Source organism: Musca autumnalis, unplaced genomic scaffold (genome assembly GCF_047663935.1).
Source record: "Musca autumnalis isolate F117 unplaced genomic scaffold, ASM4766393v1 scaffold_3, whole genome shotgun sequence".
Taxonomy (NCBI): Eukaryota; Metazoa; Arthropoda; class Insecta; order Diptera; family Muscidae; genus Musca; species Musca autumnalis.
This window is the reverse complement of record NW_027411866.1, coordinates 26,438,701-26,455,370: the sequence shown is the minus strand read 5'-3', so window position 1 is coordinate 26,455,370 and position 16,670 is coordinate 26,438,701. Positions and strand designations below refer to the sequence as shown.

General features: G+C 35.0%; 1 protein-coding gene across 18 annotated transcripts in view; it reads left to right on the top strand.

Moving 5' to 3' along the window:
* Positions 1-16,670, top strand: part of Sec16 (endoplasmic reticulum export factor secretory 16) — a 71,007-nt gene that overhangs the window by 35,765 nt on the left and 18,572 nt on the right. For 13 of the 18 annotated variants that reach the window (XM_073972585.1, XM_073972576.1, XM_073972589.1 and 10 more), the window contains 4 exons: positions 1,525-1,657; positions 1,727-1,858; positions 1,928-2,740; positions 9,158-9,643. In XM_073972585.1, the coding sequence (XP_073828686.1) occupies positions 1,525-1,657; positions 1,727-1,858; positions 1,928-2,740; positions 9,158-9,643 (1,564 nt within the window). The remainder of the gene's footprint in view (positions 1-1,524; positions 1,658-1,726; positions 1,859-1,927; positions 2,741-9,157; positions 9,644-16,670) is intronic. The other 5 variants (XM_073972591.1, XM_073972593.1, XM_073972592.1 and 2 more) reach the window with 1 other exon arrangement.

Below are 16,670 nucleotides of genomic sequence, written 5' to 3'. Positions count from 1 at the left end.
ATAGCGTAGATACATTCCCACGTTATCCAGATATGGTAGATTCATTATCCACGTTATCCAGATATGGTAGATTCATTATCCACGTTATCTAAATAATGTATACACATTATCCACGTTATCTAAATAACGTAGATACACTATCCGAGTTATCTAAATAACGTAGATACATTATCCACCTTATCCAAATAACGTAGATACATTATCAACGTCATCTAAATAGCGTAGATACCTTTCCACGTTTTCCAGATATGGTAGATTCATTATCCACGTTATCTAAATATCGTAGATACTTTATCCACGTTATCTAAATAACGTAGACACATTATCCATGTTATCTAAATAACGTGGATACATTATCCACGTTGTAGAAATAACGTAGATAAATTATCCACGTTGTAGAAATAACGTAGACACATTATCCATGTTATCTAAATAACGTAGATACATTATCCACGTTGTAGAAATAACGTAGATAAATTATCCACGTTGTAGAAATAACGTAGATGCATTATCCACGTTATCTAAATAGCGTAGATACATTTACACGTTGTCCAGATAAGGTAGATACATTATCCACGTTATCTAAATATCGTAGATACTTTATCCACGTTATCTAAATAACGTAGACACATTATCCATGTTATCTAAATAACGTAGATACATTATCCACGTTGTAGAAATAACGTAGATACATTATCCACGTTGTAGAAATAACGTAGATGCATTATCCACGTTATCTAAATAGCGTAAATACATTTCCACGTTGTCCAGATAAGGTAGATACATTATCCAAGTTATCTAAATATCGTAGATACATTATCCACGTTATATAAATAACGTTGCTACATTATCCACCTTGTCAAAATAGCGTAGATATTTTCCACTTTGTCCAGATATGGTTATCTACATAACGAAGTTACATTATCCACGTTATCTAAATAACGTAGACACATTATCCACATTATCTAAATAACGTAGATACATTATCCACGTTGTATAAATAACGTAGATACATTATCCACGTTATCTAAATAACGTAGACATATCCTCCACGTTATCTAAATAACGTAGATCATTATCCACGCTATCTAAATAACATAGATACATTATCCACGTTATCCAGATAAGGTAGATACATTATCCACATTATCCAGATAAGGTAGATACATTATCCACGTTATCTAAATAACGTGGATACATTATTTATGTTATCTAAGTAACGTAGATGCATTATCCACGTTATCTGAATAACGTACATACATTATCCACGTTATCTGAATAACGTAGATATAATATTATCCACGTTATCCTGATAAGTTAAATAGATTATCCAGATTATCTAAATGATGTAGATACATTATCCACGTTATCTAAATAACGGTTATACATTATCTGCGTTATCTAAGTAACAAGCTGCTTTATATACGTTATCTAAACAACGAAGGCCCATTATAGACCTTATCCACACGATTTACATTTTATATCCACGTTATTTATATTAATTTCAAATTGTCTAATTTTCAGATTGGTCTTATTGGGTTCATCTCACTATAAACAATTCCAAGACTTTGCCCACAACGAAGCCATTATAATGACTGAGATTTATGAATACGCCTGTTCCCTGAATGATGAGAAATTCTCCATTGTTGAATTCCAGGTGGGTGTCTTTTTCAATTACCTTTTACTATGGAGAACTAATATTGATTTTCTCTACCCTCCTTCATAGCCTTATAAATTCCTTTTGGCCACACGTTTATTGGATTATGGCTTCCATTTGAAGAGTTTAATGTATTTGGAACAAATTGCGGTGCACATTACAAGAGACCCCTCAAAATATGAAGGCAGTTTCATTAATAAGGTAAATAAAATATGGGGTGTTCTACTCACACTAAGAAAACTCACACTCCACTTTCCGCTTTCTTTTCAGGTCTATGAATTGGCTGATCGTTTGAAATACTATGATCCTGTTTTGGAGAAAACCATTGATGATCAACAGCAACAGGGTCAAGATGAAGATGGTGCTGGCGATGGTAACCTTAACTCTTCACAACAACAATTGGAGGAACAAAAATGGTTGCAAAGTCTTCGGCAAATGGCTCAACAATACAAAACAGATTATGGTTTTGCAGCTGCAACTGCAACAGGTGCATCTTTAATAGATGGCCAGCAGCCACAACAAAGTCAACAGGTTATGGATCCCTCCTACAATTATCAACAACAACAAATTGATCAACAATTTATGGAAATCAATAAACAGTTTAGTGAATTGAATTTACAATATCAAAACAATCAAACGGACCAACAAACACAGCAACAGCCAACTTTTTATAATCCTGAAGTAATGCAACAACCACAAACGGCACAGCAAGTACCCCTAATGGCCACAGACGCATTACAGCAACCAGCATCATTGGTAGATCCATATCAGCAACAACATGACCAGCCACTAAATCAAGATCTTCAGCAACAGCAACAATCTTTGGATCCCAATAATCCACAAGATGTTTATCAACAACAACAACAGCAGCAGCAACAGTCATCATATATGCAGCCAGATTTCCAACAACATCAAGGTTATACCCAAGCCTATTATGATCCCTCACAACATCAACAGCAACAACAACATTACAATAACAATGATCCTAGTTTAGATAATCAAACAAACACCGCGGATAATGTTTCTTATGATTATTGGTCTCAACAGCAACAACAAATGCAAGGTGGCTATGGCTCTGAGGAGGTAAGTTAGACTTTAGATTGTCGTTTTTCTTTGCATTTTTGAGTTTGTTTTTCTTATTTTCTATTTTCTTTTGATTTGGTTTTTGATTTGGTATTACAATTTTTATTATGTTTTAAATTGTTAATGGAAATTCTTTAGGCTACCACCACCAACCCATCCCACTCTACGTATTTTGATATGTTTATGTGGCTTTGGTTAAAAGAGAATTGAGTTAATTTTTCAGTTTTTATTTTTGTTATGGTTTTTTATTTATTTTTTGTTTTCTTTCGGCAATTAAAAAAAGCATCGATATATAACGAAGGCCTGTTACGCCACTTGGGGACTTAAAAAAAGTTTTAAGGGGTCTTTGATTCACAAAGCATACCGCGGATATAAAAAGTAAAGTTCTTTGAAGATCTTTGATTTATAAAAATTATATCTACGGGGGCATAGTTATGAAAAAACGACCTCTAAGAGATCTTGGAAAACACAAAGAGTCATATAGATAATAGATAGATATATAAATAAAGTCTTTAAAGGTTTTTGAGGTAAAAATGATGCAAATAAGGCAAGGAATGCTCATTTCTTTTAAATAAGATTTGTCATATAATATAACTTCTGAGGGGTCTTTCGTTATGAAAAGACAACCTCAAAAGTCGTTTTTTTTAAGGAACATTTATAATGAATCTTCTTTGCATAAGTTATATCTCCGAGTGGTCTCCAATATGTAAAGAAGTCCCCTAAGGGGCTTCACTATGATCTCAATGATTCAAAGAGGTCTCCCTAAGGATCTTCAATGTCATTTCAAAGCTTCAAATAGGCCTTTAGGAGGTCTACAATATGTAAGGAGGTCCCCTAATAGGCTTCAATATAATGACAAAGTTTCAGAGAACTCAATAGGCATCTAAGAGGTCTCCAATATGCGAAGAGTCCCCTAAGGAACTTCAATATGATTTCAAAGCTTAAAAGACGCCTCAATTGGACTTCAACAGGTCTACAATAAGTAAATAAGTCCACTTTAAAATGATTTCAAAGTTTCAAAGAGGCCTCAATAGGCCTCTAAGACGTCTCTAATATGTAAAAAAGTCCCCTAAGGAGCTTCAATGTAATTTCAAAGCTTCAAAGAGGCCTCGATAGACCTCTCAGACGTCTACAATATATAAAGAAGTCCCCTAAAGGACCTTAAATATAATCTCAAAGCTTTAAAGAGACATCAATAGTCCTCTAAGGGGTCTTCAATATGCGAGAAATCGCTTAAGGGGCTTCAATATGATTCCATGAAAGCTTCATGAAGCTTCAATGTCATTTCAAAGCTTCAAAGAGACCCAGATAGACCTAAAAGACGTCTACAATATATAAAGAAGTCCCCTAAGGGGCTTCAATATGATCTCAAAGCTTTAAAGAGACATCAAAAGGCCTCTAAGCAGTCTTCAATATGCGAGAAATCGCTTAAGGGCCTTCAATATGATTTCAAAGCTTTAAAGAGGCCTCTAAAAGGTCTACAATATATAAAAAAGTCCCCTAAGGGGCTTCATTATGATGTCGAAGCTTCAAAGTGGCCTAACTATCTAACGCAGTCTTATATAAATAAACAAGACTTCTAAAGGGTCTTTTGAGATTTTAGATACCAAAAACAAAATCTCTTTGGACATCTAAGAAGTATCGAATTTGTAATGAAGTCATATTAGGGACTGCAATATAAAAGTAAAGTTTCAAAGAAGTCTTTAGTGTAAGCAGAAGACTTCAAAGAAGTTTTTGGTATATAAAGATAACCTCTAAACCTCTGGGTGTCCATGTGAAAAATATATCTACGGTAGATTCGATATATGTAAGGAGGACATATGTATATGAAGTTTTTGATGTATTAAGAAGTCGTCGTAAGTAGTGCCCTATATATATGAAGGACATTTTAAGGGGGTTTCCACGCAAAAAATACTTCTAAGGTGGGTACGATATATAAAGAAACCTCAAAAGGATCTTCCTCATATCAAGAAGAACTCTAATGTCGTTTGAAACAACGTGGATATTGTATATATGTCATTAGGATAATGTGGATAATGCATCCACATAATTTGGAAAACGTAGATAATGTATCTACATTATTTGGAAAACGTGGATAATGTATCTACATTATGTGGATAACGTAGATAATGTATCTACACTATTTGGATAATGTGGATAATGTATCTACAATATTTAGATAACGTGGATATTGTACCTACATTATTTGGATAACGTAGATAATGTATTTAAATTACTTGGATAACGTATCTGCATTATTTGGATAACGTGGATAATGTATCTACATTATTTGGATAACGTAGATAATGTATCTACATTATTTGGGTAACGTGGATAACGTATCTACATTATTTGGATAACGTAGATAATGTATCTACATTATTTGGATAACGTGGATAATGTATCTACATTATTTGGATAACGTGGATAATGTATCTACATTATTTGGATAACATAGATAATGTATCTACATTATATGGATAACGTGAATAATGTATATACATTATTTGGATAACGTGGATAATGTATCTACATTATTTGGGTAACATAGATAATGTATCTGCATTATTTGGATAACGTGGATAATGTATCTACATTATTTGGATAATGTGGATAATGTATCTACAATATTTAGATAACGTGGATATTGTATCTACATTATTTGGATAACGTAGATAATGTATTTACATTACTTGAATAACGTGGATAACGTATCTACATTATTTGGATAACGTGGATAATGTATCTACATTATTTGGATTACGTGGATAATGTATCTACATTAGGATAGTGTGGATAACGTATCTGCATTATTTAAATAACGTGAGTAATGTATCTACATTATTTGGATAACGTGGATAATGTATCTCTATTATTTGGATAACGTAGATAATGTATCTACGCTATTTGGATAATGTGGATAATGTATCTACAATATTTAGATAACGTGGATATTGTATCTACATTATTTGGATAACGTAGATAATGTATTTACATTACTTGAATAACGTGGATAACGTATCTACATTATTTGGATAACGTGGATAATGTGTCTACATTATTTGAATAACGTGGATAATGTATCTACATTATTTGGATAACGTGGATAATTTATCTACATTATTTGGATAACGCGGATAATATATCTACATTATTTGGATAACGTGGATAATGTATCTACATTATTTGGATAACGTGGATAATGTATCTACATTATTTGGATAACGCAGATAATGTATCTACATTATTTGGATAACGTGGATACCGTTTCCACATTATTTGGATAATGTATCTACTTTATTTGGATAAGGTGGATAATGTATCTACATTATTTGGATAACGTGGACAATGTATCTACATTATTTGGATAACGTGGATAATGTATCTACATTATTTGGATAACGTAGATAATGTATCTACATTATTTAGATAACGTGGATAATGTATCTACATTATTTGGATAACGTGGATAATTTATCTACATTATTTGGATAACGCGGATAATATATCTACATTATTTGGATAACGTGGATAATGTATCTACATTATTTGGATAACGTGGATAATGTATCTACATTATTTGGATAACGTAGATAATATATTTACATTATTTGGATAACGTGGATACTGTATCCACATTATTTGGATAACGTGGATAATGTATCTACATTATTTTGATAACGTGGATAATGAATATACATTATTTGAATAACGCGGATAATATATCTACATTATTTGGATAACGTGGATAATGTGTCTACATTATTTGAATAACGTGGATAATGAATATACATTATTTGGATAACATAGATAATGTATCTACATTATTTGGATAACGTAGATAATGTATCTACATTATTTGGATAACGTGGATAATGTATCTACATTATTTGGATAACGTGGATAATGTATCTACATTATTTAAATAATATAGACATTGTATCTACATTGTTTGGATAACTTGGATAATACATCTACGTTAGTTGGATAATGTATCTACATTATTTGGATAACGTAGATAATGTATCTACATTATTTGGATAACGTTTCACATTATTTGGTTAACGTGGATAATGTATCTACATTATTTGGATAACGTAGATAATGTATCTACATTATTTGGATAACGTGGATAATATATCTACATTATTTGGATAACGTGGATAATATATCTACATTATTTGGATAACGTGGATAATTTATCTAAATTATTTGGATAACGTAGATAATATATTTACATTATTTGGATAACGTGGATAATGTATCTACATTATTTGGATAACGTAGATAATGTATCTACATTATTTAGATAACGTGGATAATGTATCTACATTATTTGGATAACGTGGATAATGTATCTACATTATTTGGATAACGTGGATAATGTATCTACATTATTTGGATAACGTAGATAATGTATCTACATTATTTGGATAACGTGGATACTGTATCCACATTATTTGGATAATGTGGATAATGTATCTACTTTATTTGGATAAGGTGGATAATGTATCTACATTATTTGGATAACGTAGATAATGTATCTACATTATTTGGATAACGTGGATAATGTATATACATTATTTGGATAAGGTGGATACTGTATCTACATTATTTGGATAACGTAGATATTGTATCTACATTATTTGAATAACGTGGATAATGTATCTACATTATTTGGATAACGTGGATAATGTATCTACATTATTTGGAAAACGTAGATAATGTATCTACATTATTTGGATAACGTGGATAATGTATCTACATTTGGATAACGTGGATAATGTATCTACATTATTTGGATAACGTAGATAATGTATCTACATTATTTGGATAACGTGGATAATGTATCTACATTATTTGGATAACGTTGATAATGTATCTACATTATTTGGATAACGTAGATAATGTATCTACATTATTTGGATAACGTGGATAATGTATCTACATTATTTGGATAACGCGGATAATATATCTACATTATTTGGATAACGTGGATAATGTATCTACATTATTTGGATAAGGTGGATAATGTATCTACATTATTTGGATAACGTAGATATTGTATCTACATTATTTGAATAACGTGGATAATGCACTACATTATTTGGATAACGTAGATAATGTATCTACATTATTTGGATAACGTGGATAATGTATCTACATTATTTGGATAACGTGGATAATGTATCTACATTATTTGGATAAAGTAGATCATGTATCTACATTATTTGGATAACGTGGATAATGTATCTACATTATTTGTTTAACGTGGATAATGTATTTACATTATTTGGATAACGTGGATAACGTATCTACATTATTTGGATAACGTGGATAATATATCTACATTATTTGGATAACGCGGATAATATATCTACATTATTTGGATAACGTGAGGATGTATCTACATTATTAAGATAATATCGATAATGTATCTACATTATTTGGATAACTTGGATAATACATGTACGTTAGTTGGATAATTTCGTTAATACATGTACGTTAGTTGGATAATGTATCTGCATTCTTTGGATAAAGTAGATAATGTATCTACGTTTTATTATTCCGCAACGATCTACATTTTTTATTCTGGATAAAAATAGCCAAATTATGGATAAAATATCCACATTATGTAGATAACGTGGATAAAAGCATCAACATTATGTAGATAACGTAGATAAAATATTCACATTATGTAGATAAGGTGGGTAAAACAATGTGAATAAGATAAAGAGCAGAGAGATTTCCATCCCAATAAGGTTATTATGCCACTGAAGGCTTCTAATTGCCCTTGAGACACGGCATACATCTGAAATGTCTTCTTTCTGAGACCTTTGGGAGGGCATTTTATTGAATGCCTCGGAAGGGCATTTATTTTTTAGAACGATCTTAATATTTTTAGTATGGACTTCTTGTCTTGGAGGTCTCTGAGCGGCCCCCATAGAAGAAGATGAAATTGTTTTCAAACCCTATGAAGGTCTTCTAAAGACTGAAGGCATCCAATGACCGCGGATTCTTTCATACCGGATTGACCCGAAACCATACCGGATTGACCCGAAACCAACAACTGCTACAACAACAATAGAAGATATTTATCTCTTCTATACCTCTCCTTGTCTAAGAGGTCTCAGAGGGGGGACTGATAGGAGAACATTCAATTATTTTGAAAGCCCTTTTATGTCTTCTACATATTGAAGACACCCAATTTATAGAAAAAGAAATTGCGAAATTTTTGTTTTTTTTTCTTTTGATATTTTAATTTTCTTTTTAGTTTTTTGCTTTCCTAATGCTACTCAAAATTCCATGTTTCTAACAAAAAAAAAAACAATCAAATACAAATATCCCCTATTGTGTATTTCTATCTTTTATTTTGAACGGCAATCCTTATTCCCGGAAAACTCCCATCTTTACCAGCCAAATGATATTAAGCATGAAACCTATGAGAATCCTGAAATTGCATTAACAAAGTCGAAGACTTTGCCAAAAACAAAAACGGCTAGTAGCTCTCCCAATGCAGCTGCTGCTAAAAGAGCAACAACAACAACACCACCATCATCGTCTTTATATTTAAATAATAACAATAATCGAAAATCATCAACTCTATTAAAAACGAAAACTAATAATGTTTCTTCAAGCCTACAACATCATAAAAACAAATTTGATAAAAACGCCACAACAACAACATCAGTGAGAACTAGTTTGGCCACTAAAAATCAAGCTAAGAAAACCTCCTTAGATACAACAACAACCAATAATCACCATCAGGCATTTAATAAATTAGATTATGAAACCACATCATCAGCAAATAGTATTAAAGATCCTTTTAACACAACTACAACAACATCAATACAATCATCATCGAACCCGACAACAACAACAATGCCATTTTCTATAAATAATGTAAGTAACAAAGTCCAGCAACAGCAGCAAAAACAATCAGCAACGGCTATTAAGCAGTCCTCCTCCCTTAGCGGCAATAGCTTTGCAATTAATGCCCCAAGTTTGCCAAAATTAACAACAGCTTTGCCAGCAACCCAAAATAATAGGATTTTAAAACCATCTCCTCCTAACTGTAGGCTAGCAAATGATAATAAATTAAATGATTTAAATAATGCGTATTCGAATGAAACTAAAAAAGTTAATTTTTGTATACCTGAGAAGCAAACATCAGCAGCAGCAACAACAATAGCAAACGACATTAAAGAGTCAGACAACTCCTCCACTTTCCCCTCCTCTCCATCAAGTTCCACAGATGATAATAATCACAATGAAAAACAAATATTGCAACTTGATAAAAACCAAAGTCATAGACACCATGCCATGACACACCTGAAACCCCAAGCTACCATTCCCACACAATCGTTGGTACGTTCCAAGGTGCATTGGCCTAGTAAATTGCTAAATAAAAATATTGTCTTTAATGGCACCTATCCCATTGATATGCCTTTACAAACCCGCTTTAAAGATTATGATGCCGAAGCCAATTGTGGTGTAGACGAGGGTGATTTATATCAAGCCACATATGATGATGAGGAATCATCAAATGATGAATATGATGAAGAAGACGGTGAGGGAAATTACTATGATGACGAGGATGATGTGGGAGATAATGAGTATTTAGAATATAAAAACCAACAACATCATCGTGATTTAGAATCCCTAAATACGCATTATCAGCTACATCATCGTCATCACAAACAAGGGGAACTTTTATCCCAATATGGCATTATAAAAGCCCCCACCACCACCACCAATAAAGTCCCAACAAAACCCCCACAAAAGCCACCCCAAATATGGTCCATGCAAGAGCTAATCAATGATCCTTCTATACCCTTGAACTACAAGAAGATGTGCAATGAAGTGGAACAGTCATTGCAGCAATTTGAAAAATATATTGATGCAAAAACGGCAAAAGGCCTAGGAGGAGGGGGTGGTGGAGGAGGAGCGGCAGGGGAAGTGTCAAATGAAAAGAATTTAAAAACCATACCTGTGGTGAAAACCTTTAATATTGATGATCCAATTGTTGATGTTAAAAAGAATAATTAAAACCCGTAAATAAAATGAAAACATAACCTAAAAATTTTAACAAACTACCAATAATTAATTTAATTATTAATTTTAGTACAATTAAGTTTTATAAGCAGAATTAAGTAAACAAAAAACTCCGCCGCACTTGGTTTGTTTTTTAGTTTTTATTATTTTTGTTGTATTTTTTTAATTTTGTTTAAATATTTCATGAAAAATATATCATTTGTATGTGTGTTTGTTGTATGTAATTGCGTGAAACATTTCTTTCTTGTTTTTATTTTTTGGTAGTTTTTAAGAATCTGCATTGTAAATGGTAAGAAAGATGGATGATGTACGAAGTTTCGCAAAAAAATTCTAGATATTTACTTGGACTACATTCACATTGTGCAGAGAGGGGGCCTTCTGTCATGTCGTCGTTCAGTAGCAAAAAAAGGCTATATCGAAAAATGGCGTATTTAAATTCAAATTATTACAGTTATGTTACAAGCTAAATATTTTAAATATAGACCCCTTTGGTGGTCTTCTATTCTATAAAAGAACGCTGTGGTGGTTCTTTTAATTTATTCTATAGTGGTCTTCTATACAATAAAGACCCCTACGGTGGTCTTCTATACTGTAAAGATCCCTACGGTGGTATTCTATACTATAGAAGACACCTACGGTGGCATTATATACTATAGAAGACGCCTACGGTTGTCTTCTTTTTAATAGTAGACCCCTACGATGGTCTTCTATACTGTAAAGACCTCTGCGGTGGTATTCTATACTATAGAAGACACTTACGGAGTCCTTAGAATACATCAACGGCGGTCTTCTATTCTATAGAAGACCCCTAATGTGGTCTTCTATACTAAAAAGGCCCCTACGGTGGTCTTATATTTCATAGAAGAACCCTACGGCGGTTTTCTATTCCATAAAAGACCCTTATTCTTTAGACGACCTCTGCGGTGGACTTCTTTTCTATAGACGATCCCTGCGGTGCACTTCTTTTCTATAGACGATCCCTGCGGTGGTCCCCTCTTCTATAGAAGACCCCTGCTGTGGTCCTCTATTCTTAAGAATACCCCTGCGGAGGTCCTCTATTCTAAAGAATATCCCTGCGGAGGTCATATATTCTAAAGAATACTTCTGCGGAGGTCCTCTATTCTATAGAAGACCCCTGCTGTGGTTTTGTATTCTATAGAAGATCCCTACAGTGGTCCCCTATTGTATGGAAGACTGTTAATAAACGTTTTTCTTTATATTTTAAACTTTTTTACTTTCCTTTTGATAAATTTTTATTATACCCTCAGCATTTATGCTACCGAGGGTATATACACTTTCATACGTGCAAAATGTGGCTCATCGAAATAATGGTTTTAGACCCCAAGTATGTTTGGACGAAATGTGTTTCAGACAATTTGGAGTCGATTGAACAATGTCCGTCCGTCTCTGTCTGGCTGGCTGGAGCGCACGATAACTCTCGAATGGATCAACCGATTCGGTCCAAAATTTGGCTTTCGTAATATTTTGCCCAAACTTAGTTTATGTTCGAAGATGGGCTATATCGGTCCACTCCTTCCGGTACCTCCCCCACAAAGTTCGAAAATGTTCGGAAAATTTGTGCGCACGATAACTCTTGAAGGAAGTAACTGATTTGATCCATATTTTGCACATCGTGAAATTTCTTTCAGACTTAAATGAGGTTCCAATGTGGACTCAATCGATCCACTCCTTCGGGTACCTCCCACACAAAATTTCGGATAAGTTCAGATTAGCACCTGCTCTCGAATCCCTTTGATTTTTGTTGCAGCAACTTGTATTCACTGCCCCCCATACGACGGTACAAGTTTTATCAGGGGCAAGTCCATACTTCCAGAGAAAATAGCCTGAATAGCCGTGTGTAGTGGTTGGAGCGCAAAATAAATCTCGAACGGATCTGCCAATTCGGTCCAAAATTTGACCTTCGTAATATTTTGTCCAAACATAGTTTAAGTTCGAAGATAAGCCACATCGGTCCACTCCTTCCGGTATCTCCCCCACAAAGTTCGAAAATGTTCGGAAAATGTGTGCGCACGATAACTCTTGAAGGAAGTAACTGATTTGATCCATATTTTGCACATCGTGAAATTTCTTTCAAACTTAGATGAGGTTCCAATATGGACTCAATCGATCCACTCCTTCGGGTACCTCCCACACAAAATTTCGGATAAGTTCAGATTAGCACCTGCTCTCGAATCCCTTTGATTTTTGTTGCAGCAACTTGTATTCACTGCCCCCCATACGACGGTACAAGTTTTATCAGGGGCAAGTCCATACTTCCAGAGAAAATAGCCTGAATAGCCGTGTGTAGTGGTTGGAGCGCAAAATAAATCTCGAACGGATCTGCCAATTCGGTCCAAAATTTGACCTTCGTAATATTTTGTCCAAACATAGTTTAAGTTCGAAGATAAGCCACATCGGTCCACCCCTTCCGGTACCTCCCCCACAAAGTTCGAAAATGTTCGGAAAATTTGTGCGCACGATAACTCTTGAAGGAAGTAACTGATTTGATCCATATTTTGCACATCGTGAAATTTCTTTCAGACTTAGATGAGGTTCCAATATGGACTCAATCGATCCACTCCTTCGGGTACCTTCCACACAAAATTTCGGATAAGTTCAGATTAGCACCTGCTCTCGAATCCCTTTGATTTTTGTTGCAGCAACTTGTATTCTCTGCCCCCCATACGACGGTACAAGTTTTATCAGGGGCAAGTCCATACTTCCAGAGAAAATAGCCTGAATAGCCGTGTGTAGTGGTTGGAGCGCAAAATAAATCTCGAACGGATCTGCCAATTCGGTCCAAAATTTGACCTTCGTAATATTTTGTCCAAACATAGTTTAAGTTCGAAGATAAGCCACATCGGTCCACCCCTTCCGGTACCTCCCCCACAAAGTTCGAAAATGTTCGGAAAATTTGTGCGCACGATAACTCTTAAAGGAAGTAACTGATTTGATCCATATTTTGCACATCGTGAAATTTCTTTCAGACTTAGATGAGGTTCCAATATGGACTCAATCGATCCACTCCTTCGGGTACCTTCCACACAAAATTTCGGATAAGTTCAGATTAGCACCTGCTCTCGAATCCCTTTGATTTTTGTTGCAGCAACTTGTATTCTCTGCCCCCCATACGACGGTACAAGTTTTATCAGGGGCAAGTCCATACTTCCAGAGAAAATAGCCTGAATAGCCGTGTGTAGTGGTTGGAGCGCAAAATAAATCTCGAACGGATCTGCCAATTCGGTCCAAAATTTGACCTTCGTAATATTTTGTCCAAACATAGTTTAAGTTCGAAGATAAGCCACATCGGTCCACTCCTTCCGGTATCTCCCCCACAAAGTTCGAAAATGTTCGGAAAATTTGTGCGCACGATAACTCTTGAAGGAAGTAACTGATTTGATCCATATTTTGCACATCGTGAAATTTCTTTCAAACTTAGATGAGGTTCCAATATGGACTCAATCGATCCACTCCTTCGGGTACCTCCCACACAAAATTTCGGATAAGTTCAGATTAGCACCTGCTCTCGAATCCCTTTGATTTTTGTTGCAGCAACTTGTATTCACTGCCCCCCATACGACGGTACAAGTTTTATCAGGGGCAAGTCCATACTTCCAGAGAAAATAGCCTGAATAGCCGTGTGTAGTGGTTGGAGCGCAAAATAAATCTCGAACGGATCTGCCAATTCGGTCCAAAATTTGACCTTCGTAATATTTTGTCCAAACATAGTTTAAGTTCGAAGATAAGCCACATCGGTCCACCCCTTCCGGTACCTCCCCCACAAAGTTCGAAAATGTTCGGAAAATTTGTGCGCACGATAACTCTTGAAGGAAGTAACTGATTTGATCCATATTTTGCACATCGTGAAATTTCTTTCAGACTTAGATGAGGTTCCAATATGGACTCAATCGATCCACTCCTTCGGGTACCTTCCACACAAAATTTCGGATAAGTTCAGATTAGCACCTGCTCTCGAATCCCTTTGATTTTTGTTGCAGCAACTTGTATTCTCTGCCCCCCATACGACGGTACAAGTTTTATCAGGGGCAAGTCCATACTTCCAGAGAAAATAGCCTGAATAGCCGTGTGTAGTGGTTGGAGCGCAAAATAAATCTCGAACGGATCTGCCAATTCGGTCCAAAATTTGACCTTCGTAATATTTTGTCCAAACATAGTTTAAGTTCGAAGATAAGCCACATCGGTCCACCCCTTCCGGTACCTCCCCCACAAAGTTCGAAAATGTTCGGAAAATTTGTGCGCACGATAACTCTTAAAGGAAGTAACTGATTTGATCCATATTTTGCACATCGTGAAATTTCTTTCAGACTTAGATGAGGTTCCAATATGGACTCAATCGATCCACTCCTTCGGGTACCTTCCACACAAAATTTCGGATAAGTTCAGATTAGCACCTGCTCTCGAATCCCTTTGATTTTTGTTGCAGCAACTTGTATTCTCTGCCCCCCATACGACGGTACAAGTTTTATCAGGGGCAAGTCCATACTTCCAGAGAAAATAGCCTGAATAGCCGTGTGTAGTGGTTGGAGCGCAAAATAAATCTCGAACGGATCTGCCAATTCGGTCCAAAATTTGGCCTTCGTAATATTTTGTCCAAACATAGTTTATGTTCGAAGATAAGCCACATCGGTCCACCCCTTCAGGTACCTCCCCCACAAAAGTTAAAAAATGTTCGGAAAAATTGTGCGGACGATAACTATTGAAGGGTGTGACCTATGTAATCCATACTTTGCACATCCTAATATATCTACCAGATATAGATCAGGTTCGAATATGGACTATATTTGTGCACTCCTTTGGGTACCTCCCACACAAAATTTCGGATAAGTTCACTTTAAGACCTGCTCTCGAATCACTTTGATTTTTGTTGAAGCGATTTGCATTCGCTACCTCCATTACGACGGTAAAAGCTTTTTCAGGAGCAAGTCCATATTTCTTGGGAAAACATCCCGAAAGGTGTAAAAAGCCCTATGTCACCATATGTGGCTCTCGAACTGTTCTACCGATTTGGTGCAACATTTGGTCTTCGTCATATTTTATCCAAACTTAGTTTCGTGGGGCAATACCGGTCCCAACTTCCGGTACTTCTCCCCAATATTTAAAAAATGTCACTAAAATGTTAGGACGATATCATTTGAATGGTGCAACCAATTTGGACCAAACTTTGGATCTCCTAATATTTTGTCAAAATTTACTTTATCTTCTAAAATGGCCCATATCGGTCCTCCCTAAGGGTACCTCCCCCACAAAAGTTCAACATTTGTGTTAATTCTTAATCCACATTTTTGTCGGCAAGTTCAAATGTTGAAAAAAGGGCCACAAAATTCTGAAGAGACGCTAAATACATTCTATCTGTCCGTAGATGAAAGTTTCAATTCACATTGGCTGAGGGTATACCTCTGTCGACTAAGCCGACTGACACTTTTTTACTTGTTATTGCTTCATTTTGTGCGATAATTTGTTATTCAAAGCATAACAATGGTTTTCCTTTGTTATAGTCTACAAAAACTACAGCATACTTTTAGGCTTAAAATGACAAAACTTTTACCTTTACATTATTTTTACTATTCTTGTTTTTATCAAACAATTTACTTGTATGGGACATTGGTATTGCAGATATAGCTTCCTAACATTCTGTAGGACCCATTTACAATTCTTCACAATGGGTTCATGTAGCCTAATAGGTCCTAGTAAGGCAATAATTAAACAAATTTTTGTTTAAGTGCAGTTTTTAGCAGGAATGATTCGTATGACAATTTTTTTAGGTTTTCGATCGTCAAAAAGTTATAAACGTCATTTATATGTATAAAACGTATAAAATGTAGTAATTTTGGACAGTTCGTCTTTGGGCGGCTCC